Source organism: Pyrgilauda ruficollis, unplaced genomic scaffold (assembly GCF_017590135.1).
Source record: "Pyrgilauda ruficollis isolate IOZ18807 unplaced genomic scaffold, ASM1759013v1 scaffold23, whole genome shotgun sequence".
Classification (NCBI taxonomy): domain Eukaryota; kingdom Metazoa; phylum Chordata; class Aves; order Passeriformes; family Passeridae; genus Pyrgilauda; species Pyrgilauda ruficollis.
The window spans coordinates 9139284-9166407 of NW_024522539.1; the positions used below are offsets into that span (position 1 = coordinate 9139284).

Consider the following 27124-nt stretch of genomic DNA (forward strand, 5'->3'; position numbering starts at 1 on the left):
GGATGCCTCTCCAGGTTTGAGATTCCTTACCCAAGAGAGCCTCCCCTGCCCAAGGCAGAGAGATCCCCTCTCTCCCCTCAGTGAGTGACTGACAGCATGCTGAACTAACTCTAATGAAACATTATTAATCTATGCAGCTACTCAATATTAATTAGCATAAACTTAACAGAGATAATTTCATTAGACTTACACCTTTGTCCAAGTCTCAGACTAAGATTGTCCCAGTTGCACCTAGAATCCATAAGGAACTTAGAAAGCAAGGGGATCCACTCTGAACCTCGTGACTCAACAGGAAGGTCTGTGGTCTCTGTGTGAATCATACTAACCAGATTCTAATCCAATTTTCCTTTTGATGTTTCTTCATAATTAATAAGGTGAACCTTGCCATCAAACTTATTGACCTGTAGCAAATCCCTGTTGAGCTTTATTAAATACAATCAAATTTATTGAATGCTGTCAAATTGTTATTTCACCTTAATAAAACATACTGCTGCTTCTGTCTTCTGAATGAGGTGCATTTTACTCATCCCCAACAGCCAGAACAGCTCACATTCCAGGACAGAGTCAGAGCAATTAATTCTGTGTCTTCATTCCAACATTTCTGAACATCTTTTTGGGCCCCAGAGTTTTGTCACAGGTACCAAAGGCCTAAGGCTGTCCTGGAGTTAATGCACCCCTTCTCAACTCAGCATATTCTCCACCTGGATACTGTCCCTGTGACAGATGAAATCCATCCCTTTCCTTGGTTGTTTTTCCTCAGACAACAAAGAAATCTCACAAAGGGTCAAAATGTATCATCTCTGTTGCCAGCTAACAATTCCTTATCACCATTACTCATTTATTCTGTTTATATTTTCTTATTGCCATAGTAACAACACAGCTACAAAGGGCTTGCATGAAATAAATCAGTGGAGTCTGCAGACGTGAAAGCTGCTCAGTTAAACAATGGCTCACCTCGAGGGGAGAAGGTGAGGCACAAAACCTGTAACACATTAAGACTCTCACAGTTTTTATCACGCACTGGTAACTGACAAATTGTGTCTACAGAAAACCATGTCTAAAGAAAACTTCTTTTATTAAAATCTAATAGGAAACGTAATACAAGGAGAAGAACTTTAATGAGATGGTTAGGAGTATTCATCATTGTTGTAGCACATTAATTAAGCATTGATATTACATGCAAACATCAGAAATTTGGCCTCTAGCCTAATGACCTTGCAATCTACGAGACCCAGCCCTCAATTTTTCCTTATACCAGTGTCCTTTTTTTTATAAGAACAGCCTCACTGCATGAGATGCAAAACTTCCACAATCACAACTTCACAACAGACAACATATACAGAGAAAAATAATCTGTTAGTGGTGATCTGCTAAATACTTTGGGGAAAGCATGGAGAGAGGCTTTTGTAGGGCATGTAGGCAAGTTCTTTTCAGTTTGTTTTAGTTTTTAACCTGCTCTCCCTGGTTTTCCCTTTACTGCAAGTCTCAAAACATATTTTCTGTTAGTCTTTGTACTTATAATTAAGTGCATCACAATGCTGATACACTAACAAAAACACCCAGAAAGAGAATTTTTAAGATCCACAGAGATTTTCATCTGAACACAGGCATTTTACCCCATTTGACATGTCCTGGTGTCTCCCACATGATCTTCCCAACTGGCCCAGGAGGCTGTTTTTGCCAGTCGTGTGCTATGTGCACTATGTGGCAGCCCAGCAGGATCAACTGAGGTACAGCAGGACCAAGGGGCCTAAGGATCACAGTCTTAGACGTGAGAGAGATCTAAATCAAGTGAGGAGCTCTAAATCAAGTGAGGAGACCTCAATCAAGCCCCCTTTGCTGGATTTGCTCCTTGTAACTATCTTTACCACTGCTGTTGCAACAGGAAAGCCTCAAGTGCCTTTTCAGCTTTGAGGTCCCATCAGCTCCTCTGTTTATCTTTATTTCTATCACCTGTATATCCAACAGCCCTGGGATGCTGTTTTGCTGGATCACCAAAACACAAGCATGGGCAACACCTTCCAGATCAAGTACAGAGGGAGCAATAGGGACAGGTGGATGGGGTGTAACACAGGGAAAAAACACAGACTGGAGACAACCATTGGGTCTGGCATGGCTGTTGCTATCAGCAATACTGGCAAGCTTTCAGAGCAGCAAATAAGCCCAAGCAGGTATCAACTCAATGTAAATAAGTTTAGACTTGAAATAAGAAGGATTAGAAACACTCAGAAAGAACAACCTTCTAATAGAAACAGGGAAAGGCTGAAAAGGAATTAGCTTTGAGACAGTACAGGATGCATTTATCAAAGACATTTAATGCTGCGGCTACCCATAATAGCAGAGGGCTGACCTTCATGACCCAGGTCACCCTCCTACTCCAATAACTGTGTATGTCCCCAGAACACAAAAAAATGCCAAAAGCCTTTGTTCAAAGCCCTTTTTCCTCTCTGTGCTTGTTGTGTGCTTAATCCACTTCTACAGAGGCCAGTGAAATAAGGAACAAGAGGCATGAAAAAAGGTTTTAAATCCAAGAAAATGCATTAAGCAAAAACAGAGTAAGTCACTATATCAAAACCCCAAATGTTTTCTATTTGAAATTTAACTTTTACATCTTCCATCTCCAACTCCAAAGCACAAGAGCACAAATGTGATTGGGGAACCAAATCTCCTGGTTTTATGGTTGTCATTACACAGGTCATAAAAATTACTGACTCTGGCTCTTTACGCCTTTAATACATTAAACATAATTACAACCATGCCCCGACTGAACAGTAATCTCACTAGTCAGCATGTGATTTTAGGGTTTTGAAGAAAAGCAACTGCTCAGCAGCACACAGAGCTCACTCATCCCAGAGAAGAGGAGCGGGCAGCTGCACAGCCACGTGATTGTGAGTGATCTCACAGCACAGCTTATGCAGTCCTCTGGCCTGGGCTAAAATCCTTCTTTACATCATCACCTCAACAGGTAACCACTCCTGGAAACTACAGGAGAGTCTCTTTAATTCTAAAGAAAAAGGGAAGGAAGAAGGTTTTTCAGACAGTTGGGAGGAAAAGTGGTCCAGAGACAGCACCCACAATGTAAAGAAAAGCTGAACTCCCTTCACGAAGTACATTTACAGCATGCTGAAAGTGGTCTGTTCATTCCTCCTCCATACAGAATTCCCACAGGTACTGAAGGGAGAATGGGACAGAGGACACAGTCAAAAATTCAGACAAAACTTGAGAAATTACTTCCAGTTCCGGGTGCCTTCCAATTTGGGAACCTCAGGTGACACTCCTACAGCTGACACTTAAAAAGGCCACAAATGCACTGTTTATTTTCTTACCTGCCTAGGTAGTGTGATTCTCAATTTGGCAGCTTCACACACAGTGAGTCTGTTAGATCTGCTCTGGCAAAGTAAAGCAAAACTCAGAGACCTCAATTTCCCTTTCCACAGCTGAGGCTGCCTTACTTTACATTTGTTCAACTGAGCTAATTCTCTTTAACACTACAATGACCACAGACAAAATTTATCTTAACTGCCTGTAAGAAAGCAAATAATTTAGCATCAATCCTCAGAATTAAAAGCTTTATTTGTTTCTGTTTACAAGTTCTGTAAAGCCCAGTTCAAAGTCAGCTCCAAATTCAGGAGCAAATGACAAAGGCACCCAAATGGCATTTCAAAACTAAAGCACAGACAGCCCTTGGTACAGTCAGCATGCTCAGCAAGAATGGGATAACTCAGCATCTATACAGAGTATTTCTAGGTTAAAAAAACCCAAAATCCATTAATTTTTAAGTCCCTCTTTAAAATCACGTCATCCACCTTTGCAGTTAATGCCACATGAAAGTCTTCTCTTATTTCCTCCTAACATTTCATTCAAACTGCCTAACTGCAGATTTAAAAGCTATTCCATCAACACCTAGTTTTGAAAATTGTAGTAATTTACTCTCACCTGAGATCATATATAGTAATCTGCTTGTTACCTCTTTTTTAGAGTGCCCCACTGTGAATGCATCAGCTGCAAGAGTTATTGATGCTCTCCATCCCATTTCAGGCATTTGCAATTTTATCAGCTTTTGAAGAAGTTGGGCTGGGCCTTGGCAGTGAAGCAGGAAAGAGATTGACTTTCAAGGACTTCTAGCGTGAAAACCTCAGCAGCTTTCTGTTCATAAAAGTCTATTCAAGGATGTGGATATTTAGGTGTTCAAAAGATGTAGTTACAAAATCTCATTGCTCACTTTTAGGTTCTTGTGGGGTTTTTTTCCTCATGGTTCAGTATCTGGACCACAAAGCAGTTAAGACTATTTGGCAAAAACATTCCTCAATACTAAGCCTTTTTTGTAAGTACATTGATAATATCATGTTAACTTTATCAAACACAACCACATCAAAGGCTTTCATTTGCTCATGGCATGAAACTACCTACGTCTCATTTTACTGACAAAGGAACAAAGATGTCAGTAGTATAAGCAATGGAAACATTCTCCTTCACTTGTCAGTCAAGGTTGAAGGGGGATCCCCATGACATTTGCATCACTTAGGCCATGGCCAGTCAAGAGAGGAGACTTTATGTCCCTCATCCTTATTTTCTGGCTGCAGATGCTTCAAGACTGAAGCAGCAGGAGGCCCAGAAGCAGCATTCATCACCATGGGACATGTCATCTGCCACAGCATCTCTGGGGGCCCCTTTCAGACCCACAGCTGAGCAGCACTGGATCCACTCCACCAGAACTTCAGCAGCTTCTTTCCACCCTTCTTCTGGACAGATGAGTGTCTCCAAGCACACAGATGGGAACTCCTTCCCTTAGCTCTTGAATCCACCTCAACATTTCCTGGTTACTCACTCTTTTGTTCTTTGAAAAATGATTGCCTTCCAGCTCCTGTCACCGGGTCATCACTTCCCATCTGGCAGAGAAGCAAAGCTGCTTTCCGGCACGAGCATAGGTAGTGCTGCACTTGAGTGACTTCCCTGAAAATCAGTCTGCCTGGTTAGCCTCTGTCTCTCCTGTCCTTTTGCACCAGAGAAATATTTCTTCCTATTTCTTCCCAGCCTCAAGCAGCATGTCATCCACACAGCACGTCCCTTCAGCAGATAAAACAGGTTTTCCAGTTAAAGGCTGAAAACTAAATTAGAGAAGAACATAAAAATTCACACATACCCAATTAATGATCTTTGGCAAAGTATTGCTTGAACACCATGATAGGGTTTTACAAGATTATTGTTACTGTTTGGCAAAGCTTTTAACTGCCTGTTACATTATTTTTAATGAGTAGTAATTAAGGGGGAGTTTGCTACTGAATTTTAATTTGAAAGACATTTTTCTTAACACACTGGTATATTTAATCGGCACACAGTAGTCCGTGTGAATTCACTCACACAGCAATGTACACCTTTCCCACCAGCAACTGCAGTTATCCTGGTGCATATGGCTGTAAATTTCCAGCCAAAAAAAAAAAAAAATAAAAAGGACAAGCAGAACAGGAAGGAGACAGTCACAAGACACAGGGCCCAGCTCTGAGACTAGGCAGTAAGATCCATAGCTTGGGTCTGCCAAGAACAGGAAAGCAATAAGTAATGAATCATGAACAGCTGGGGGTAGGGGGGGAGTTTTGGACTGGTTCCTTTCTAACCCACTCCCATCCAAAGCGAAGTCCACGTTGCCAGGCCAGGGGAACAACAGGAGGAGTCTGACACTACTTCGAGGCAGGAGCTCAAACGTCCATGGACCTTGGAATGACTTGCAAAATCCTTCAGTGGTGCAAACCATATTTACTGTGCTGACAATGGTCTTATGCATTCTCACCTTGTCTTACCACAGCCAGTGGTGCCTCGGTGTGAAACTGCATCTGCTGGCATGGATGTCCCCTTCCCCTCCCTCTGCCTGGACTGCACCAGTTCAGCTTGAGCTGATCACACTAGGACACAGCAGACACAAACCTAAACTTCCCTTGAAGGAGACAACTTTTTGCCTTCCTACGGAGACCCGAGTATGAAGTAGAAGGCACTGATGCCACGAAGGATCAGTTCTTTCAGAATGCAGCAGGAGCAGGCAGAGCTGGAGGGCTGCTTTCCCCACTCCTGCACACCTTGCCCTCCGCAAGGTAGGATGGTCAGGCTCTGCTGTGGAACAGGAACAGCTGGGCACTGTGCCCTGGGGCAGGACAGTTCATGGCGAGGGGGAGATGCTTCAGGAGAGCTGGCTCAGCAGGGTCAGGGCAGCTGAGGAAGCAAGCACTCCTGTTCACTGTTTGCCATACTTTTGCTTCTCTTTTTCCTCATTGTCCACCTTTTCTCTACTCCCTACCTCATGTTCAGTGGTTTTTCCTCTTTTTTTTCCCTGCCTTGCTCTCCCTGCCTTATCTCCTCCCCCTTTCAGTCCTATTTATTCACTCCCCTTTTTAAGCACCCACTTGTCCTCTTGTTTCCATTAACCAGAGATGGATGGAGGCCCCAGCCAGACCAGTAACAGCCTCAGCAGTCGGTGGCAGAGGGCTGCCAGCCTGTCCTATGGCCAGCACAGCAACCCACCCAGGTCCCCAGCAGGCAGTGCACCCAGCAGCACAGCAGGGAAGCAGCTGCTCTCACATAAATCTGTTACATTTCACTGTTTTAGCATTCTGAATGCCTCTGCTTCTCAGCTCCATCACGACAACCAGGGATCATCCTCAGTCACTCATTTTCCTTCACAGGGAATTTTTGCTACTCTGGGTAGAGCCCAGGAAAGAGGATCTACCACAAGCAGATTAAGTTGGGATTTCCCTCTTTTCAGCAGAGCCTGCTCTCCCTGACCTGCAGCTGGTGATGCTGGCAGACACATCAGAGACTGTCGCCCCTCCAGCACAACTGCCCTGCAGCTCCTAATCCCTGTCCCTGACAGCACACAAAGCCTCCATCTCTGGCAGCAGCCCCAGTGCTGGGTTAGTTGCATGCACAGACCAGTTCAACCCTTACAGTCTCTATGTCAGTAGCTGCAGTGGAGTGTGATGCCTACAATCTATAGAAGACTATCATATTTGGGCCCTCTTGAAGATTAAAACTGAAATCTCCCTTCATGAATACTCCACAACTCATTACCAAGATGCAGGCTTGATTTGTGGAAAACTATTTTTCACTTATTCCCAGGCAGTATTAAAATCCTGAAAGATTTGGCTCTGAAGAGTCTCACTCTTGGAAACATGACCTTTGGATAGGGCAGAACAAAGACTTTTTCAGTTTCCTCCATGTGTACAAGGCATCTGCCCTGCTGGACATCAAAGAAAGCCACCATGATGATAGGAATCTTTACTTTGGCAGAAAATGGCATGTAGCATATAAACAACATGCAGACTAAGATGAGAGCTGGCCTGCTGGGGTTATGTGTGCTGTCTGTGACTCCTGTACATGGCTGTGTGCTGGCTTAATTTTGATTTAGTACCTCTGCCTCATTTGTGTGGATTCATTTAGAAAATTCTATAAAGCAATAAATAACTAAATAGCTAAGGAACCCAAGGATAATTGGACACAGAATGCCTCATTTATAGCACATATTCGTATTCCTGCTGACCACTCTGTATGATTTGTTGCTAAACCATAGAGATTCAGCAACTTCTGATTGTATTTAATCTGTCTGACAGTGCCTGTTTTGCTGACCTCTGGGGCTCTCTGCAAGGCCTGTTTTCCCAGACTCCCAGAGGGGGGGACAGAGCTGGCCTGGAGGATGAGGAGTGTCACATTTACTGCAGGCTGGGCAAAGATGAGGCCTTGGCTCATGGGTGACGTGTGTCAACTTTAAACCTGTAATAAAGGCATTTTTAGAAGCACAGCTGTCTGGGTGCTTTTGTCTGGAGCTGACTGCACTGTGTCACGTGGACAGAGGAGTGAGAGGTTACATAAAACTCGTTTATGGCAGTGAATCCATGGGGCGTAAGGAACTGGCTAATTAGAAAGGAAGAATCTGCATGTACACACACATCTTGCTAATTGGTGATTATGGGAAAGAAAGGATCAAGGAAATACGTGGCAGCTAAACAAGATTTTAACACAATACTAAAGAGACAGAAAGACTCTTCCCTCAAGGCCCAATAAGCATAAAAGTGGCAGATATGGTTAATAAGAGCAGCCCTGCCGCTGCTGCAGCTGCCCTTCCACAAACAGCATGGTTGAGCTCATCTGAAGTTCAGGGCAGAGGATGGACCTCAGCCACCTCGGGCCCCAGGAACAGCCAACATCATGGCAAGAGCCCTCAAAAGTATGCTGATTTCTGTTTCAATTCCCACCAGAGGACATTGCCCCAATGCACAGATGTGACTACACATTCACCTGGGATAATTCTTGGGGAGAGTTAAAGACCCATCAAAAGCTGGAGAGCCACTGGCACCTTGAATTCCTAGTGGACCATGCTCACACAGTAAAGACAAAGAGAAAATGGATTACATCTCTGCACAAATACCCCAGCCAGGGAGCTTCACTCTGATTTCTCTGAGAGTCTTCTGACTTCTATACTGTTTATACACTGACTGTGGCTTTTTCCACAATGCTACCAAGTTCTCTCTCCCTCAGGCAGATAATGTCTTTGAAGTGGTGTACAATAAACTGTGTAAAATTGTCCTCTTTTTTCATTTTTTCATCAATGAGAACAACAGATCCTTAAAACACAGTATTAGACCTTTAAAAAACAACTGTTCCATGCTACAAAAGGAGACTTTTTAGAATACAGACCAGCTCCAATAGTCTGCTCCTGCACACAAAACCTGAAGCATGGGTAAAAAAGACAAAGCTAACATGCAAAATAATTCAGCACAGTAAAATACAGCATGGGTGAAAGAAGTAGAAACTTTTAAGTTGACATGAAGTTCCCCTCCCCAAGCTGAGTGTCAAAGTGTACAGGGCTCGTACAGCAATAACAAGCATAGTCCCAAGAGGAGATGCAGAGCCCTGGCTTTGCACCATTCACAACCCACTTGTGCAGGGCTGTGCTGCTCACAGCGTCAGCTGGGACCCGGAGCACACTCACCCCAGGGGCCATCTGTTATCCTCTGCTCAACAACCACTGTTAACTCATTGTCACTGTCTTACTTACTAATACATGGAGCTGGCTGTTCTTCCTGCAAAAGAAAGCTGTTCCATAAACATAAGGACTTATTTCCAACCCTCAGAATTCAACACTTGCTTGCCTATTCCAGAGTCTTCATTTTTAAAATCTCCTCATGTGATACAGACTTTTAGGAAGAAACCATTTATTCAATAGTTTGCTTCTGCTCTTGAACAGCCCTGATGAATAAAAAGATCAAATTAGTGTTCCCTAAGCTACTTGTCAAAGTGGAGGCAGAAAATTAAAAACATAGCCATTCTATGACAATGACTGGATGGAACTGCCTTCAGTGGCAGAGATTTACTCCTCACCTTCCTCTCCATAATGTTATTTACTCATGGTATGTTTTTTTTACAGCCTGGGACCCTTGCTCATGCGAGCACTTGTGCACAAGCAGCACTTTATCTCAGCAGGATTCATTCAGAGAGATAAGTCTGCAGAAATCAGAGCTACAGCTCATTTCTTTGTGAATGCTGCTGCAGAATAAAGACTGCAAAACCAGACACAGTGTCAATAAAACCTCCAGGCAGAGCAGCTCCTTGGCTGTTGACTGAACTGTGTATCTCTAAAGGACTGCAAATGATGCAATCATGGCATTTCCATTACTGTACAGCAGCACTTATCACTGGAATGGCACTGGCAAAACCAGATTTAAGGTAAGTCACGGTCCCCAGCACTTCTTTAAAAAACAAAACAAAGATAAATAAACAATTTGAGACAAAATAATAATCTGAGCTGACTTTGCAGTAATTTAAATGCTTTCAAAACCATTCTGTGTTTTTAGAAAATACTGTGGATTCTGTACTCCACTGTGGTGTTTCCAGCGGACACAGCTCTTCCTGTGGTATTGGACCTGGCGCTGCCACAAGAACTTTGCCCCTGATTGTCTCAATGAAAACACCACAAAAAGGAACACTTTCCACCACTGACTGAAAAATCTTAAATATACATCTGTGCAATGACACGTTTATATAATCAGGCATGAAGAAAAAGAAGAAAAAAATCTGGAAAATAGATGAAAATGCAATGAATGATTTTACTAAAATCAAATAAAAAGACAGCGAGGATTTGGGGAAGGATTTTTGTTTGTTTGTTTGTTTTTGAGAGATTCCAGTCAGGCTCAAAAGCTTTGCTCATTTTTAGCTGGTGGATTTGAGCCAGAGTCTTTCCTTGGCTCTGACTCAACTCTACTCTATAGCTTTGATTCACTGAAATCTCAGCTGCAGCTGGGGGAAGGGAGAGAAGCTGGTGCTGCTCTTGCCAGGGGCAAGCAGGAATTGGAGGCAGCAACTCGCCCACCACAGTCCCTGTCCCTCCAGCATGCCGTGGGGTCCCCTGCTCCTGGAACCCACTCAGCTGTTCCTTCCAGACAGAGCTGCTGGATCATCCAGCCTCACCAGGTCTTTTTTGCTGTGTGAAAGCAGAGTCAAAGGGAATCACCCCAATTATATACAGATACATGGGGTTCAAAGAGGTTCCAGTAATGTCACAGCCCCTGGGAGCTGGTGAGGACGCCCTGCAGCCACCAGACAGGTACCTTCCACAGACTGGCAGGGAGCAGGGCACTCACACGTGTGTCCAGACTAGAGCTTGGCTTTTTCTGTCAAGTGCAAAACAGCGTTTGGCCACACCAGGTCCCCAGCACAGGGGCCAGCTCCACGGATGAAAGTGTTGTTTCTTCACCTGGTGTGTTCAGGGATTTGGCTGTGGCCCTCTCCACCAAGGCTCGCAGCACAAGCGCAGCAGGGTGGGTGGGTAACCTGCAGAGCTAACCTGAGAGCTGCTCTGAGCCCTGGCTGTCACACAACAAGAAGCCTGGAGAGGACAGTGACTGTGCAGCACAGCCAGATATCAACTGACAGTACAGTCTACAGCTTCCATTCAACTGTTTAGTTAACCAAGTCACACATTTCCCTCTGTGAGCTCAAAAACATACATTATAGAGAAAGAAAACTGTAAAGGGAAGCGGGTCAGGCTCAGACAGACACGTAGGCTCCGGGGCACGTGGCAGGGAGGCAAGGAGAGACACAGCTAATTGCAAATTGCTGCCATTGCCATATTAGTCATGTAACATAAATGCTGTCAAGTTACAAGCTTTATGGGAACAGACTCTGATTTCTCTAACAATGCCAGAAAGTGGCATTGTGGCTAAAGGCTGTAAATTAAGCATTGTCAGGGTTGGCAGCACTTTGCCAGGATCTGTTGACTAGCAGGGGAAATGGGCTGTATTTAAGACCAGGCTCTTTCTACAAGCATGCTGCTTGGGATGCCATGGAGGGGAAGAGGCAGAAGGCAAGGAGACACAGCCCAGTGGCCAAAACACACACGTAGTCTCAGACTGATTCCACATGCAGAAGCCCTGGAGAATTCTTTCTCCAGGAAAATCAACCAAAATCTAAAGCTGCTTGGCCAAATACTTCCCTCCTTTTGGTGCAAACAGAATCCACAATATTTACCCACATTTTTCTCTTCATTAAGCAAAACTCTTGACTTCCCCTTACGCCCCAAGGCTGCATGAAAAGGGTAAAGGTATACAGCTGTGAACATTAGGCTTGTCTTGCTTCCTTCAAAATAAATAATTTAGAGATTTTTTCAGATTAGTTTCTGACTGCATAAACAGTTGAGCTTGCTGCCTTTTGCTGTACTCTGCAGTAATTAGTATCATGATTCCAAAATGCCAATTTACAGATTCTCACTCAGGAAGTCTTGAAGAAGATGGGAGTCAGATATTTTGCTTTCTGGCATTTATCTCATCCAAAATGAATCTATTCTTAACACAGAGCCATGTGGCAATGGCAAAGAAATACAGACCCTTTCACCCCAAGTGGGCGATTTCATCAGAATTAGTATCTCTGAACCTACAGCAAACTCATTTTTGTGCTGCTGTGGGAATCCTGGTTGTGGGACCTTTCCCAGACTCCCCTGCTAGGCTCCCTTCTGTAGTTTTAAGACAGCAGTACCCAGCCATCCCACTCTGGTAGATGAAAAATTCTAGAAGCGTCTGTATAAAACACCAGCCAGTAAAAATAGAAACAAGCAGAAAATGCAACATTGAGATTAGAGAGTTGCAAAATGGTGAGAGAGACCATCACTCCAGAGGGGTAGCTAAGCAACAAATGCTTTGTTTTGTTTTGTAATCTATATGAGGAATAAAAATACCACCAGCCCAGAAAAAATACTCTCTGTCCTGAAGAGATGGGGCAATGTCAACCAGTCCAGCTGCCTGCAGTGCATGAAAGCATCATCTGTTTTAAACCTGCCATCCCAGAGCTGCTATTGGCAACCTTGCATCTGACTGTTCAGTGTGTCAGATAATGATGGAATGGCTTTATTGATGTTTGTGTGATGATTTTTTTGAAAACATTGTATTTAAGTTAGGAGTGTTATTCTTGAAAAAGCTGACAGTAAGTCTGATAGCTTAGACTGTGTGTATTAACAGAAAAAAAGCCTCCTTTAGAAGGGACATGCTTTGAGTGGGTTAATTAACCTAATGAGCACTACATTAAAACCCTATTAAACCAGGAAGTTCCAAACACCCATCAAAGGAAACACTACCCTTTCCAAAGTCAAATGTACTCTTAAGTTCATTAAAAGCTAAAATAAGTGAATTTTCAGCTAAATTCTGCTGGATGAACTTTGAAACTCAGGCTGAGATAGGGTGAGACACCTTTTACAACAAAGAAATGGAAAGTGCTGTGTAATTGTTTCAGACAGTAACGAAAACTTTTACCATTTCAAACTCTTCCCCACCAGTTAGCAAGCCCAAGATAAGGCACTAGCATCAGAGCAACAGTCCTCCCTCCTTAAGCCTCAGGCGTGGCCACTTGACCAGCTAGGAGCCACAGCACATCTGCTGCCATGCAGCAGAAGTTCTCTAACAGAGGAGAAAAACAGAGAAAAAGGTAACAAAAGATGTGCTCAGCCTACTAAACTGAGATTCCTAGATCTGAGATGAACTACACCGTTGATATCAAGGTAGCTTCCCAATTAAATCTTTACAAGGCTGAGATTTTCTCAGTGAACAAATACAGGGATAATCTTTATGAGTGTTTAAGCACACAGAGAGGTGACTCATAACTTCTTAAAGCATCCAAGAGAATTCATAAGATGAGTATTGCTGAAAATCCTAGCTGGTGCTCACGTGCATTTCAGGAACCTGTCAAAGCTTGTTCTTTAATCCCTCAGCGAATAATCAGAGAATGGCTTGGGTTTGAAGGGACCTTAAAGCCCATGTAGTTCCAATGTTTGCTTTCAGGCATTTACTAAAATCTTTTTTATCACTGGACCATTTTGAATATTATGATGGATATAAGAATATCTGAAAACTGAATGACCTTCTCTCACTTTTTCTGCCTTTTACATGGGTGTAACTGTATCAATACTAATGGAAGAGAAGAACTCACCCCAACACTTATAGACAGTATTCTCCCTTGGTCATAGGAGCACAAAAATACAATCACATACTGATTTAACATTTAGAAACACATTTTGTCCAAATGGCAGAGTTGCCCAATCCCTGCTAAGTCCTGTGGTATCCATGACACACTTCCAAACGCACTAGGGCAGGCAGGGATGAAGAACTCTCCAGAGAAGATGCTCCAGGGTCAGGAGGGAAATCTCTCTGAGGAGGAAGATTCTGAACAATCAGGTTCTGAGGAGAGCTCCTGGGGAGGCTGCACAGCCCTCTCCACACTCTGGCAGTTTTGTACAGTAGTTTGGGTGAAGGATAGAAACTCCTCCTATTTCCAAGGCTGTTCCTTACTGAAGTCAGACAGTGATCACTCTGACTGGCATGGACCCTAAGTCATTTGTATCCCAAGTATTTCTATGGGATATAGAAATACTGTCTTTAAGGAGGCAGTCTGTGCTTGAGCACCTTAGGAGGTCTTGCCACAATTGTTATTTTCCAGTGAGGACAAACTTCTGCCTCCATGGCAAAGCAGACCATCAAGCCACTGCTGTTGCTAATGTTGGTTAAACTGAACAGAGTGCAAGAAGACAATAAAACAAAATTACAGTTTCCATGTGATGGGCCCAAACAAGCAACCATTGGGGCTATGCCCTTCTCATTCCAACAGATGGAGACAGAGACCTTTGGGTTTAAGCACCATGCCTAAATCTCAATATCTATGAATTTAGATATCACCCTAATATATCCATGCACTCTCCCAAAAACTTTGGAGTCTCACTAACTTTCCACCAAAGGAACAAAAATAGTAAGGGGGAAAAAATCAGTTTACAGAAATATGTACAGAAATAAAATGGAGGCATAAGCTAAAAAACAAAAAAGAAAAATATATATCTTTCTTTTCCTCTCCTATACTACCTGACACCCAGCCACAGGCCACAAAGCAGCGTTAGGATGAGAAGTAGTAGGTTTGCTTAAATTGTATTTAATTAACTTAACTAAAAATATTTGTGAGTTCTGGGAAACAGTCTCATAGTTGGAGGAAAAAACACAAGTCAAAGATTTTCCCTGTTTATTGTACTTTAAAGGTTTGGATACTCTTTGTGCTTCATAGCTGCTGTTTAAGCAACTGAAGCCAGTGAGGGCTCCGAGGTGCTCAGTGCTTCAGGAGAGCATGTCACACCCCCACAGTATTCTGGGCTCCCAAAAATAACCTTGGGAAGTGGTGTCTTTGCATTTCAGCCAACCATGGAAATGCTGCAGTAGGCCCTGTTGACAGGGCCTTCTTATGGACTCCAAGGAGCCTGTCCTTCACAGCAATGCAGAATTCAGAGGAGACTCTTTGTCTGGGCTATGTAAGGGTACTGAACTCAAGATACCTTTCAAAATATATTTATCTGATTTTTTTTTTTTTTTCATATAGCTCCCTCTGCTTTTTCTGGGAATAGTAGTGCATGTACTGCCATTTGAACCACGACATCTCCCTCCTTTCTAAAGTCATCTGTGTAAGCATTTTCTGAGATGTTGCAACTGGCTGTTATTGCAACATGCACTTCCCCCCTCCCAGTATTCTCTATTGCTTCCAGGTTGTGACATTCACGAGCAGTTTGCCTCTTTCCTCCCTCCAAGCTCAAGTGTTTCACCTTCAGGAAACGTCCCAGCTGCTCTGGCCCATAGGAGGAGGAACACAAGCCGGTTTCTGTACTTGGTTGTAATGAAACCATTGACAGCACTGCCAAGTTTCCAGGCTGACCATTTGCAAATCAGTCTAGGACTATACACGCCATGTACTTCTGACCTGTGAACAGCCCATACCATGAAGCAAACAATAGAGACAGTTCTCCTTGGATACAGCTATTACTCTACCTTATGAACCTTTGCTGGATTTCATCTAAAAATGGAAGTGTTGATGAAAATATAGAAAAACTTGTTTTGACTATTTAAGACAGGAGGACTCTGCTTAAAAATCTTTGCCTTGAAGCTAAAAGCAAAACTTACAGTTGTTTACCATATCAGTTTTACAAACAATTTGCAAAACCAGACAATAAATTCACTCTCTATGTATGTCCTGTGTTTCTCCTCTCCAGCAGCTCCAAGCTGTGCACTTTCCTTACTGCTAAAACTCTTTGTTACTGGTTCACCATCTTGACTGTTCAGCTTTTATTTGTCCAGCTTCCCAGCCTCTAGACTTTTCACTCCACCCTATACTGAGCAGCTAAAATCTCTGAATTTCTCCAGCAGTTTCCTGTTACTGCTGCAAACTAAAGCAGCCTCTTCCTCACTTACAGTACTGTCAGTACTGTAGATATTTTTCACACCTTCTACATCTTTGCTCCCCTCCAGCTCCTCCCATACACTGTCCCCACTATTATTTTCTCAGCTTTCTACCTTTCCCTCCAGAGTAGCTTTTCACTTCTCTTCAACCAGTTTATGTAAGACCTTTTTTTCTCTTTACTCATTAACCACCAATACCCAGACTGTCCCCTAAAGTACTTCATGGCTTGATTTTGTCTCTCCCTACATTAATTTCTAACCTCTTCAACAGAAGAATCCCATCCTGAGCATAATTTCAGCATTTCGTCACAGGGAAGAAAAGGTTGGAACAAATAACCACAATGCTGTAGGAGTTTCTTGAAGATAAATTATTGAATTCAACTGGGAGTTCAAGTTTTATATTAGAACACAGAAGCAGCTCAAAATTAAAAATAGAAGCTACTCTATAAAGGCAATCATTAATGTAGCCACACAGTTATAGGAAGAAATTGTGTGTATGGGAGATTTTAACTGTAAGCAAATCAGAGATGCACATCTCATATATTAGTCACCATCACTGTACTTTTATTTTTTTGCTCAGGTGGAAATGGCACAGCTCTAGATGGACTTACAAGACGGCTCCCCTTCCTAAAATGTTGCCATCCTTGAAAAGCTGATCACATCACAGCGGAAAAAAAGAATACATTTTAATAGCTTCAGTGTAAAAGTCCCTTATTTTTTATTTCTAACACTAAACACTGAATTATATGTGTTTCTAACACTAAAGTATTTTTTTCACTCTGCATTGTTAACTAATTTTATGCTCCTTTTTATGCAGTCACCAGAGAAAGCCAGAACAATGGAAAATTACTTGAGCAAGATTAATCAGTCACAAAGAATGATACTTATTCTGGAAGCTCACTCTATTGTCTTTCTTCAGCAACCTATGACTATGATTTCATTTGTAAGTCCTCCTTTTTTCTGAAGGCACATTTGAAAACTGAAGCTGAAGAAGTTAATAAAAGGCAAGCTCTGTGCTTCACTAGGGACACTTCCAGCTGGTCTAAATCTGCACTTATTCTAGTGCAGTCAATGCAGTGATGACACTTCACCAAGGAAGGTGAATTTTTTTTTTTTTTTTTTGCCTTCAAAGATGTATATGTCCTTTTTGTTTTGCATTTTATTTCATTCCAGAAGTAGTATTGATTTTGGCAAAGCATCCAAAGTATTGCTGTCCCCTTTTAAAACTCATGTAATCTGCTGAAAGACAGGTCCAACAGGAAAACAAAGCTGAGACTAAAACCACAGGACCAACTTCCTGCCAAACAGAACCAACAAAGATGATGCACAGCGACCTAAAATGTGCAAGGTAATAAGCATGACACAGCTGTCTGAAGAACTTGCTGCAATGCATGAATAGGATGTAACATGCCATCTTCAAACACCTCTAAAAGAATTCATCATAATTAGTTCCAGCCAATTGTTCACGTAGAGACTGCAGCAGTATTAAGCTTTTACAAACCCTCTGAAAGCAACTCAGGCAGTGTTTGAGTAAAGCTGTGAAATGTGGGATCAGTAAGGACTACCAAGGTGTCACACATGCACAATAAAGACCCTGAGAATACACTCAGGTACAACTTTCTAAAAAGATAACAGTGATCAAAATCAGCACTTCATCTTTTACTCAACTAAAAGATAAATAGATATTGAATTGTATACATTGGGAACACAGATGTCCAAATCTGCCTTTTTTTCTAGTCATAAAACACCACGCTGTTTGTGCACAGGAGAGAATAGATAGAAACAGCCTCACACATGTCCAGAGGTCAAATGCTGAAACATGAAAGAGGAACCTCCACGCCCTCACTGCTCACTCGATAGACTGTCAGCTCTGGCTCCTGGACAAACTTCACAGAGACAGCAAGTCCAGAGACAGCCTGCCCCCCGAGCTGGAACACGTCCTGCCTCCCAGCCAGACGGGAACGTGGGCACTGCTAACATCACACCAGGGGCTCAGAGCACCAGGAGGAGCTGAGGGCAGCCAGGCCCTGGGCAGAGCCTGACTGTCCTGGCCCTGCTGCCCCTTCGGCTTCCAGAGTGTTGACTGTCACAAAGAAGTGTCCCACGGACACCAGGAGTACAGAACACACCTCAGGTCGGCATGTGACACACAGCCCATGACTGAGCAAGCGTGAAGTGGAGCATGTTTGATTTTCGTGGTAAGAAAAGTGAGCACAAAAAAAAGCAAGAAAAAGAGTTGACAGGCAGCTGAGGAAGGCAGGGTTCAAGTTCCTGGTCTACCACAGAGATTTTGTGTGACCCTGGTGGAGTTGTTTATTCCCTGCACGCCTGAGCAATAGCTCCGTGGGTGGTGCAGAGGAGAAATACATTAAAAATCAGGAGGTGTCTGGATACAGGAGTACCCAAGAGCTCTAGGACTGGCATATTTATACATACAGAGAACATTCAGAGACAATAATGCAGAGAGCACAAATGCACTGACAGCAAATGTTAAAGTAAGCACAAACAGAGGATCGAGGAGGGGACACAAGAACAGTGATAATTTCCCTCAGCTAATTACACGGTCCTGGAACTCAAGAAAAGGTCTTTTCTTACAAATCTAACTTTGGAGGTTTTTCTGAGGCATTACAGCTGCCCATAAAAAGGATGAGCAGAAACACCTGTGAGCTGTGTCCTGTCTGAGCTGGACCAACTGAAGTGTCTGCAGAGTAAATCACGCTCAGCCTGCAGCTGCAGGCAGCTTTGTGCAGACAGCCAAATGGTTGTAAAGCAGAGAGCACGAGTTTAACTCTCCTCCTAGTGGGAACACGGGCTGGCTCCTATAGCCCCTGCCCAGCAGCTAACAAGAAATCCTCATTAATCAGAGAGAACACAACTCTCACCCAAGACCTCACTAGTATTTCTTGGGATATGTCAGCTGACAAACCAAGACGAATATATTTTACAAATACACACCAAGGGTTTTAATTTTTGACAGCTTTTCTCTTAAGTGAAAAAAATATTTAACAATTACTTTTCAAATGTGAGAGAGATTTCGAGTTCAAATATTGTAATTTGCCATACCAAAAGCAAACCATAAACTTGTTTAAAAATTAAATTCTAATTGAAAAAGGGAACATTTGCTTTTCAAAGCGCACTTCTTTTCCCATTGATAGGGTAGTTTTAAAAGAAAAATCACAAGTGAGGAAAACAGTGCATGACTACTTTTTTGCACCTCACAAAACAGCTATAGGTTTTTCTGTGAAAATGTGTATCATGGTGTTAAAGGAGGGGATATTTTCCCAGTATCTTCATCTTTGTTTTTAAGCCAAAGGAACATGATGTTAAATTCTGTGCAAATATAGCACAAACCACAGTCCTTTGTGCATGTTCTTGAACTGTTTCAAGGAGCCCTAGAGATATCACACATTATCCCATGATTCAAACCTTTAACCTTGAGGGAAAATACACAAAGCAGCTTCAGATTTTTTCCAACTCAATACAGCATTGAAAGTACTGTAACAGCTATTTGATAAACACAATGGAAGGACTTTTAAAGTGAATACTTCTTATTTGCCATGTTTATAGTAAATGTCTCAGTAAAGACTGTTTTAAAATGTAAAACAATTAATTACTCCAATATTTTTACGGTACCAATTTATCTGCTTTAAGAGAAATCCAAGCATGTATCCAGTTTGAGGAATGCAGTATCACTCGTTTGCTAAAAAGATGATTGATAATTTTTAAAACTAAATAAACTTAGGATATAAGGAATATTTAAACAAATTACATTTGTCCCAAGTACCTAAAATGATTCTAAGGGCTGATAGAGTGGAAAATCTCCTACAGCATGAAGAGAGGGGCGCACAAATGCACCCCCTCTGGGCTCATGCAGCTTCAACTGCATGGTATGGATTTAAATTAGCAGCAAACCTTCCATAACCCACAACCACTTACTAATGTTTGTTTGTATTTAGCAAAATATCTCTTATAGCAACAAAGTTTTCAGGGTAAAACTATAATAAAATACCTACATTTCTAGTCATGGTGCCTCACTTCCTTATAAATGTGAGTTTTTAAAATTTAAAAAGGTTCCCTAATATTATACTGCTTTTAAATTCACTTCTATTGCTTAGGAAATATGTCTGATTCTTTAGGAACTTGAACACATTATTTCATTTCATCATCATTCACTCAGCAAAATAACAAATTCCCTTTTCCTGCCTTATTCTGCATATTACCTTCCAAAAGAAGTGCAGAAGTTATGGTAAAGTCACAACCCTCACACATTTGAAAAAGTAAAAAAGAAAATAGTAACCGTCTGAAATAATCACTGGCACCGTATTTCTACAGAACTGTGAATTCTACTGGGTTACTGACATAGAACCCTTTGTAAAATATTTTTAGATGTCAGTTATGTAAATGTTGAAAATCAACCTAAAGTTTTAGGCTTTTTTTTTCTTTTTTTGGCATGAGATATGGGAACCAAGATATTGTAGCATGACAATAACTTTTAAGAAACTCTTCTTTCTTCATCATTTTTTCACTATTCTAAATAAACATCTGCAATCCACATGAAGAGAAGCTGGTGGTCTCAAAGGAAAAAAAAGGCTTCTATGAGTCTAAAGTCTGTCATTGCCAGCATGAAATCAGTGTCTTTTGAGGCCCCAGTGCACAGAGCACACACTCCATCCACACTCACGCATGTCTAGGCTGGGATAGGAGCAAATGCATTTGTTTTGTTGTAAACCTTCACCAGGTAGGAGATTCCCCTGCCCAAGACACAGAAAGGATGCCAAGAAAGGATGGCTGCCTACAGAATTGTTTCTCCTGAAACCACCAGTGTCCCACACCAGTGACATTCCAGCAAAACAAGGAAACTGCCGAGCCCTGTGTCAGAGCTGTCCTGGGGGCACACGCATGTCTCTGCACAGCTCTGGGGTAACAACTCGGGCTCAACAGCGCTGGGGAAGAAGGCTGCACCAATACATTACATTTTAGAACAAGCCAGACATTGCAGAATCACTACTGTACTTATTTCCTCCTAGAATCATTAATAATTTGCCATCTTTTTTAAAAAAGCCAGCACTGGAGCTGCATCACTGCATTCTGAGCAAGTTCTAGGTATTCATACAGTTGTTTGTTTTCCTTTATCTCTTAGTTCAGTCCTGTGTTTCAGCCCCACTGGCCTTTTGCAAATCCCTGAAGATAGCTAGATGGAATGAAACCCAAGGTTTTATTAAGCTACAAAAGAAAATAAATTATGCTTAAGCTCATGTGAATATTTAGAATTTTTTCCAAACACAAGGATAAATGTGCAGGACTTGTGATGAGATACAGGAAAAAACAATTCCATTAAAGGGCCACTTATGCCCAGAGAGAACATTCAGAAAGCTGATGGGAAAAAAAACTAAAGCAGATGACAATGTTAGGGCCTTAATACCCACTTGCCTGTCCACCAGGGACAGGACAGAGCTTTCATAGGAAGTGCTCATGGCTTTTGCACAAATTGAAATATTTCTGTCTCTCTCAGTTCCTTCTGGGTGTCCTTCTGGGTTTTCAGCTGACACAACCCCCAGGCACAAGTGGCAGCCAGATGCTGTCCAGGGAGGGCTCTGTGCTCTCAGAGCTCGGTGGGCACTCGGGCAGGCTGCCCCAGCCATCCTCACCATGCTCCCACTGCTCCCTGGAGCAGTCTCTGCAGCAGCACAGGCTCCTGCCTGGAGCTGAGGGTGCAGGTGAACAGGAGGGCGAGGGGCAGGAGCTGTCAGTGAGAGGAAGCAGCAAGGCAGGGTGAAGGAGCCAAAAATGCTGCTTTCTGCCCCAGCCCAGCCCAGGAAAATGGAAGAAAATGGGGGTGGGGATGGAAGAGACCTTAAAATGTTTTATAGTCCAGAAATGTTTTCTTAAAAGGTGCTGCTAGAAGAATGCAGTCGTCACCTGTACAACCTTGTGACATAACTGAACTACCAAAGGCACTCAGGGCTCCTCTTGCACCTCACCAGGCTCCCTTTTCCACTCACCCTGGGAGGCACTAATGCACCTCTTGTGATCAAAAGCCAGGAGATCTGGTATGTGGCTTTACAGCCCTGATGTTTCTTCTCCACTGCTTTACCAGGAATCCAGACCTTCACAAAGAAAATGGAAAGCCCCCATTGGGCTCTACTGGGGACAGAACCCAACCCTTCCAGCCTGGCATGAGAGCAGCCAGAGGAAATGTGTGCACCTCACTGCCTGTGGGCACGAGAGGGTGTTTGCAAGGCTGGGAACACAGCAGAAAGCTTCTCTAGTGCAGACAGTGATTAAAAGTCTCAGCTGTGGAGGAGAGATTCTTCCAAACAAATCCTTTCCTGTTGTGAGATATTTATTTTTTTTCTTAGGAGACATCAGAACTCTCTCATTTGCAAATGCATGTACAAGTCTCCAGAGGGAAGTTTGAACTTATCCTTAAATTACTGAAAGTTTATTATTATTATTTTCTCATGGAAAAAGTCACGGATGTCTTGTAATCCCTCATGTTCCCATCTTTTATAATTAAATGCATCTTGACCCAGAGAAAAGCTTGGGAGCCCATTAGAATAGGAGGTGAAAGACAATTCTGAAACAATTTACAAGATGTTCTTTCCTTCCAGACTTCAATGTTGTGACTCACAACTGGGTGCTGGAAGTCCCACAAGAGCAGCCAGGAATCTATACATTCAGTTTATGAAGTTTCTAGAGCAGCAATGGGCTTTTTCTGTGTTTTACAAAGTGATGCAAAATATTTGGTGTCAACAGAGCTAATCTGCCCGGTATCTTGGTACACGCAGCTCAGTCTGGGGTACAGACCCTACAGCACACATCTGTATTTCAGAATCACAGTATCTGTATATTTTTAGGGGATGGAAAGAGAAATGGTAGAGGTTGGAAGGCAAGCAGTGTGCCAAAAAGCTGAGTCTCTTCTGTAAAATGTCTTACGTGTTTTCTTAGGGCTTTATCCAACGCCTGTTGAAACTAATGGGAATCCCTCCAGGCCTGGGCTTTAGCTTTTACACTGATGTACACAACTTTATCACTTCTGCAATTACATTCTTGTCACATCTGTGGGCAAAATGACTGTGAGATGCTCTGATACATAAAATACATCTAGGAGAGTTCTGCCATAGGAGTTTGCTTTCCTGGTTTCTACATGGTGGTGTTCAGTGCTTTGATTAAGCAAGGAAAGAAGATTTTTGCTTTCTGTCTCTTAGAAGGCTTTAGGGAGACACTATAAAACAGTGAGTAACAGGACTACAGCTGATCACCAAACATGCTATGCCAATGATATTCTGTGCCTGGATGGCAAATAATTTTGCTCACTTTACCACAAAAATACAGTCACATCAGCTGCACTGGTGTCCTGCACCTACTGCATTGCTGTGCAATGCCAGGGCTGGACACACTCTGCCCTGCAGAGGAGGTGGCCCCTGCCCAAATGTGTGTGGGATGGCTGGCAGCAGGTATCACGAGCCCAGACCCTTATAGAAAACAGATAAAACCACCCAAGAACACAGGCTGTTCTACTTCAGTGTTCAAGGAACACCCTCCTCTTGGGGCAATCCACCAACCAGAACGTAATGCTAAGAAAGATTACCTCATCCTGTACACTAATTTAACAAAAAATGCATGATTTAATTATTTTGGAAATGCATGATAGACTCGTGTAAGATGGGTGTTTTGGATCTCAGCTGGTACAGCCTGTGGAAGGGCTCAGGATGGAGCTCCCACTGACCAAGTGGGAGCAAGTTCCAGAAGTGCCATGGCAAACATTCCTGCATTTGGTTTGGGTTTGCTGTGGTTAAAGAAGCCTATGCAGAGGCTCAGAATTAGCATCACAGATGATGGGTCTATGTAGGTGAGATCTTATCTTAGTGATACAACAGCTTGTGGGAAATATGTAAATATATCAAGTTACAAGTGCACACAAAAGCATTTCACAATTATACTAGATATTTAGACAGTTGATCCTTCAGACAACAAATGCAAGTGATACAAGCTCTTAAAACTACATGAAACAAGACTCTGCTTTTTTGCCAAATTAGCTGGTAAACTAACACAACAAGCTTTATCTTGTTCTTATTAGCCCACCTGTCTTTTCCCCTTTAATGTCAGGCTTTAAAGAGGAAATGAGTACTTAACTGATACTGTCTCTTCAAAGGAAATATTTGCTTCAGTTACCTTGCATTTTTAATGAGATTGTTTAGTCACAGCTTGGCATCAGTTCATAGTATGCACCATATCAAAGCTTTCAGGTTTTCAAAGCACAAAAACACATCAAGTAATTTGAGCCAGCAAAAGTGAAATTCTTCCTGGTTGGCATAAAATCATGGAGATGTTTAACTCCCATCCTTGGTCAGTGCAGAGACAATTAACAGGAGAAAGTTATTCCTTTAATAGCAATCTCTGTGCCATTTTCTCGGACCTGTTTACAGAAAATCCTCTGCAATTCAGATTCAACTGAGGCATCACCCAACCAACTGCAATTTACTCACGTTTAGGATAAGGGTAGGAGCTGCTGAAGTGGCCTTAGCACACCAAAGATCCTTCATTCACTATTATGTCATGCTAGTGAAAACATAATAATAATGTAACCCTAGGTGGCCTCTTTTTTTAAAAGGGACCATAAAAGACACTGTATCTTTATTTACTCTTTGTTTCCTTATAGGCCCCAAATCAAACATTTTACTTTATATGGCTCTGACTCAGCACACGGTAAATGCATCTTTGACAAGCAGGACATCTTTTGTACACAAAGACAAAAGTCCTGAGAATATTTACTGACTTAAACCAAAACTACAGCTCCATCAAACCTTGTTAAACCACCGTCACATTTACCACTGAGCTTTGTTGTCTCCCTGTATCAATAAAAGATACTTCACTCCTCTTGCAAGTGGCGTGCCCCACTCCATCTGGGACAGCAGACAATCCCGAAGGTCTTAGAGAATGCAAACACAAAAAGTACAGAAAATGTTTTGCACTGATTTAAAAATGTAGGCTCAGATTTCTAACCTGTTCAGTGGTAATTTAGGCAGCATTGTTAACTTCCAAAGCCAGCTCACAGAAACACTTGTGTGTGCGTAGCCTCTGGAGGATCTAAGCTTTATGTGTTGTAAAGAACTGAAAAACCTCCTTCAGACAAACAGAAGTATTTCACTTCCAGGCTGATGCCAAAGAAATTTCAGAATGTATGTCCACAGAAGAGGAGTTAGGATCTCCCAGGGAAGCCAACCAGTACTACTGCTTGCCTTACTACTATTCATTGCTGCTACATTATTTATTCTGTGATAGAGCCCAAGGACCACAGCCCCATGCCAGAGCTCATTCTGCTCAGGCTGGGCAGACACATAGCCAAAAGTCTGAGCAGTTCAGTTAGTAAAGTCACTCAGCCATACACCACTGTATGATCTTCCTCAACCATAAACTCACCTTTTAACTCACTCTAACAGTGCTGCCCATGTCACAAACTAAAATAAGTGACTTCTGGATTGCAGTTTGGGGAAAGAGTTAATTAAAGCCCTGCCAAGTCACTCAAACCCAAATGTTTGTGTACCTGTAAGCACAAAAGAGGTACCAACTCAAAAAGCACGTCCATAGACCAGCTCCTGCAAAATCCTATTCTCTGTCTGTCCCTGGGCTGCTCTCTTTTTTGAAACACAGCTAAATTAGCAGCAAGCAATGAAAAAGGCCAGGAGACAGTAGGCATTACTCAGGCCTCTAATTCTTGGTGACACTCATAAAGATACATCAGATGGTTATAATTCTTTTTAAGGCTCTGTTCACATTAAATCATTTTTGCAGTGCTGTTGCATTTCTGGTAACACACTCGTGAGCACACTAAATCCACTTCAATCCTCCCCCCATCAGCCCACAGCACACTGCTAATTACATTTATTTGAACTTTTTTCAAAATACTTTTCCTACCAGAAAATTCATCTCTTCAGCTTGAAAAATTTTTTTCATCCCTCAATGACATTTTTATCTCTACATTGAAGAGTTTATTCTACCAGTTTGCTATGCAAGCAGATTTAGAACTAAAAAGAAATTAAAAAGCAGACACATTTCCTAAAGTTTTGATGTGTTTTCAAATGTATCTCCATAGCTTCCAGTCCACAAAGAGGAAAAAAGGTTACCCATGGCACATATTCAGAAAAAGTGTGTGCACTCTGCAGTATTCAAAGGAGACAGAGCTTGAGGTCTCCCCCCAGTCAAAGCTGAAACAGAAATTTTCAGATTTTTTTTCCTTCAGCAACTTCTAAATCCTTGGTTTGTTATTTCTCATGTGGGGTGTACTGCTCATGCCATGCACTCCATTCTCCTCCCTTCTCTCCATAGCATTTCTGTTCATTTTCTCCAGCCTCACTTTCCAGTTTTCATTTCCTTTTCCCACAGATCCCTTCTCATCTTTCAGAATACTCCCATCTATTTGGGTTTCTTTCCTTTTTTTATAACCACGGAGTCCTTCCTTCACTGTCCTGCCCACATTGGGAACTTTACCTGGTCAGCCTGGCACAGGAGCCCTGGGAGATCCAAGCACCTTCCAAGGGGAAGAGGTGACAGTGTTTTTGTGACTGTTCTGCTGACAGGCTTGAGTGTGTCACTCCATGAGCAGACAGTGCTTGAATTGGCTTCCCATTTTCACAGCAGGCCACTTTCCCTTTGCACTGGTAGGCCTCCTGCAAAGCTGAAAACTGCATCTTTTAGGGTTGTATAGACTGAAAAACCTCAAATATTTGCTGTGGGATAGAGCCCTAACTAAGGGCTCTATTCACCAGAAATATGATGCCATGGACTTCCACAACCCAGCATGTAGGCAGACTGCACTTGATAAATGTGTGTTTATCATAGCTGCACAACTCAGCTCTGCTTTTCCAACCTCCTTTTCCCTTAAGACTGGGAAGATAAAGGTCACATTTTAAAAAGACAGGCCTTTAAAGCTATTTTTAAGTGCTAGCAGCTAAACTCTTTGTGTGAAAATACCCCATCCTTTTCTATTAAATTAGGCTGCATTAAATCAACAGATTTTTAAAGAACTGGCACATTACTGACAAGAGCTTAAGAACTATTTGGTTACAGTGATACACAGAGAGTAAAAGAAAACTTCTGCTACTGAAAAAGGAAGCCCCAAAATACTGAACTAGAAATTCCAATATGGGTAAGCATTTAGATCACATTCCAACCAAAATTCCCGTACTAATTAGAGATTGATTTTTACAAGGCTTCAAATCCTCTGTGCCTCAGGGCTAGCTAGGTCACAGAACTACCAGTTTTCTCTCTTACTCTTTAGACAAAGATTCATTTTCTGCTCAAATCAATACAAACAATCTGTTGCACTGCAGCCAACTCTACACCTTTCAAACACACACTCATACTCCATTTTAAAGATACCCAGA

The 27124-nt window shown here is 42.3% G+C and overlaps 1 protein-coding gene across 6 annotated transcripts in view; it reads right to left on the bottom strand.

The window, feature by feature from the left end:
- PDE8A (phosphodiesterase 8A) overlaps positions 1–27124 on the bottom strand; it is a 156419-nt gene that overhangs the window by 69208 nt on the left and 60087 nt on the right. The window contains exon 3 of one of the 6 annotated variants that reach the window (XM_041468755.1): positions 4829–5108. The exons of 3 other annotated variants lie outside the window; for them this stretch is intronic. Coding sequence is in view for 1 of the 3 variants with exons in the window: in XM_041468752.1 (XP_041324686.1) it covers positions 3968–4042 (75 nt within the window). In the remaining 2 variants the exon portion in view is untranslated. Of the gene's footprint in view, positions 1–3967; positions 4184–4828; positions 5109–27124 lie in introns of those variants that run through there. 2 more of the 6 variants (XM_041468756.1, XM_041468752.1) reach the window with 2 other exon arrangements.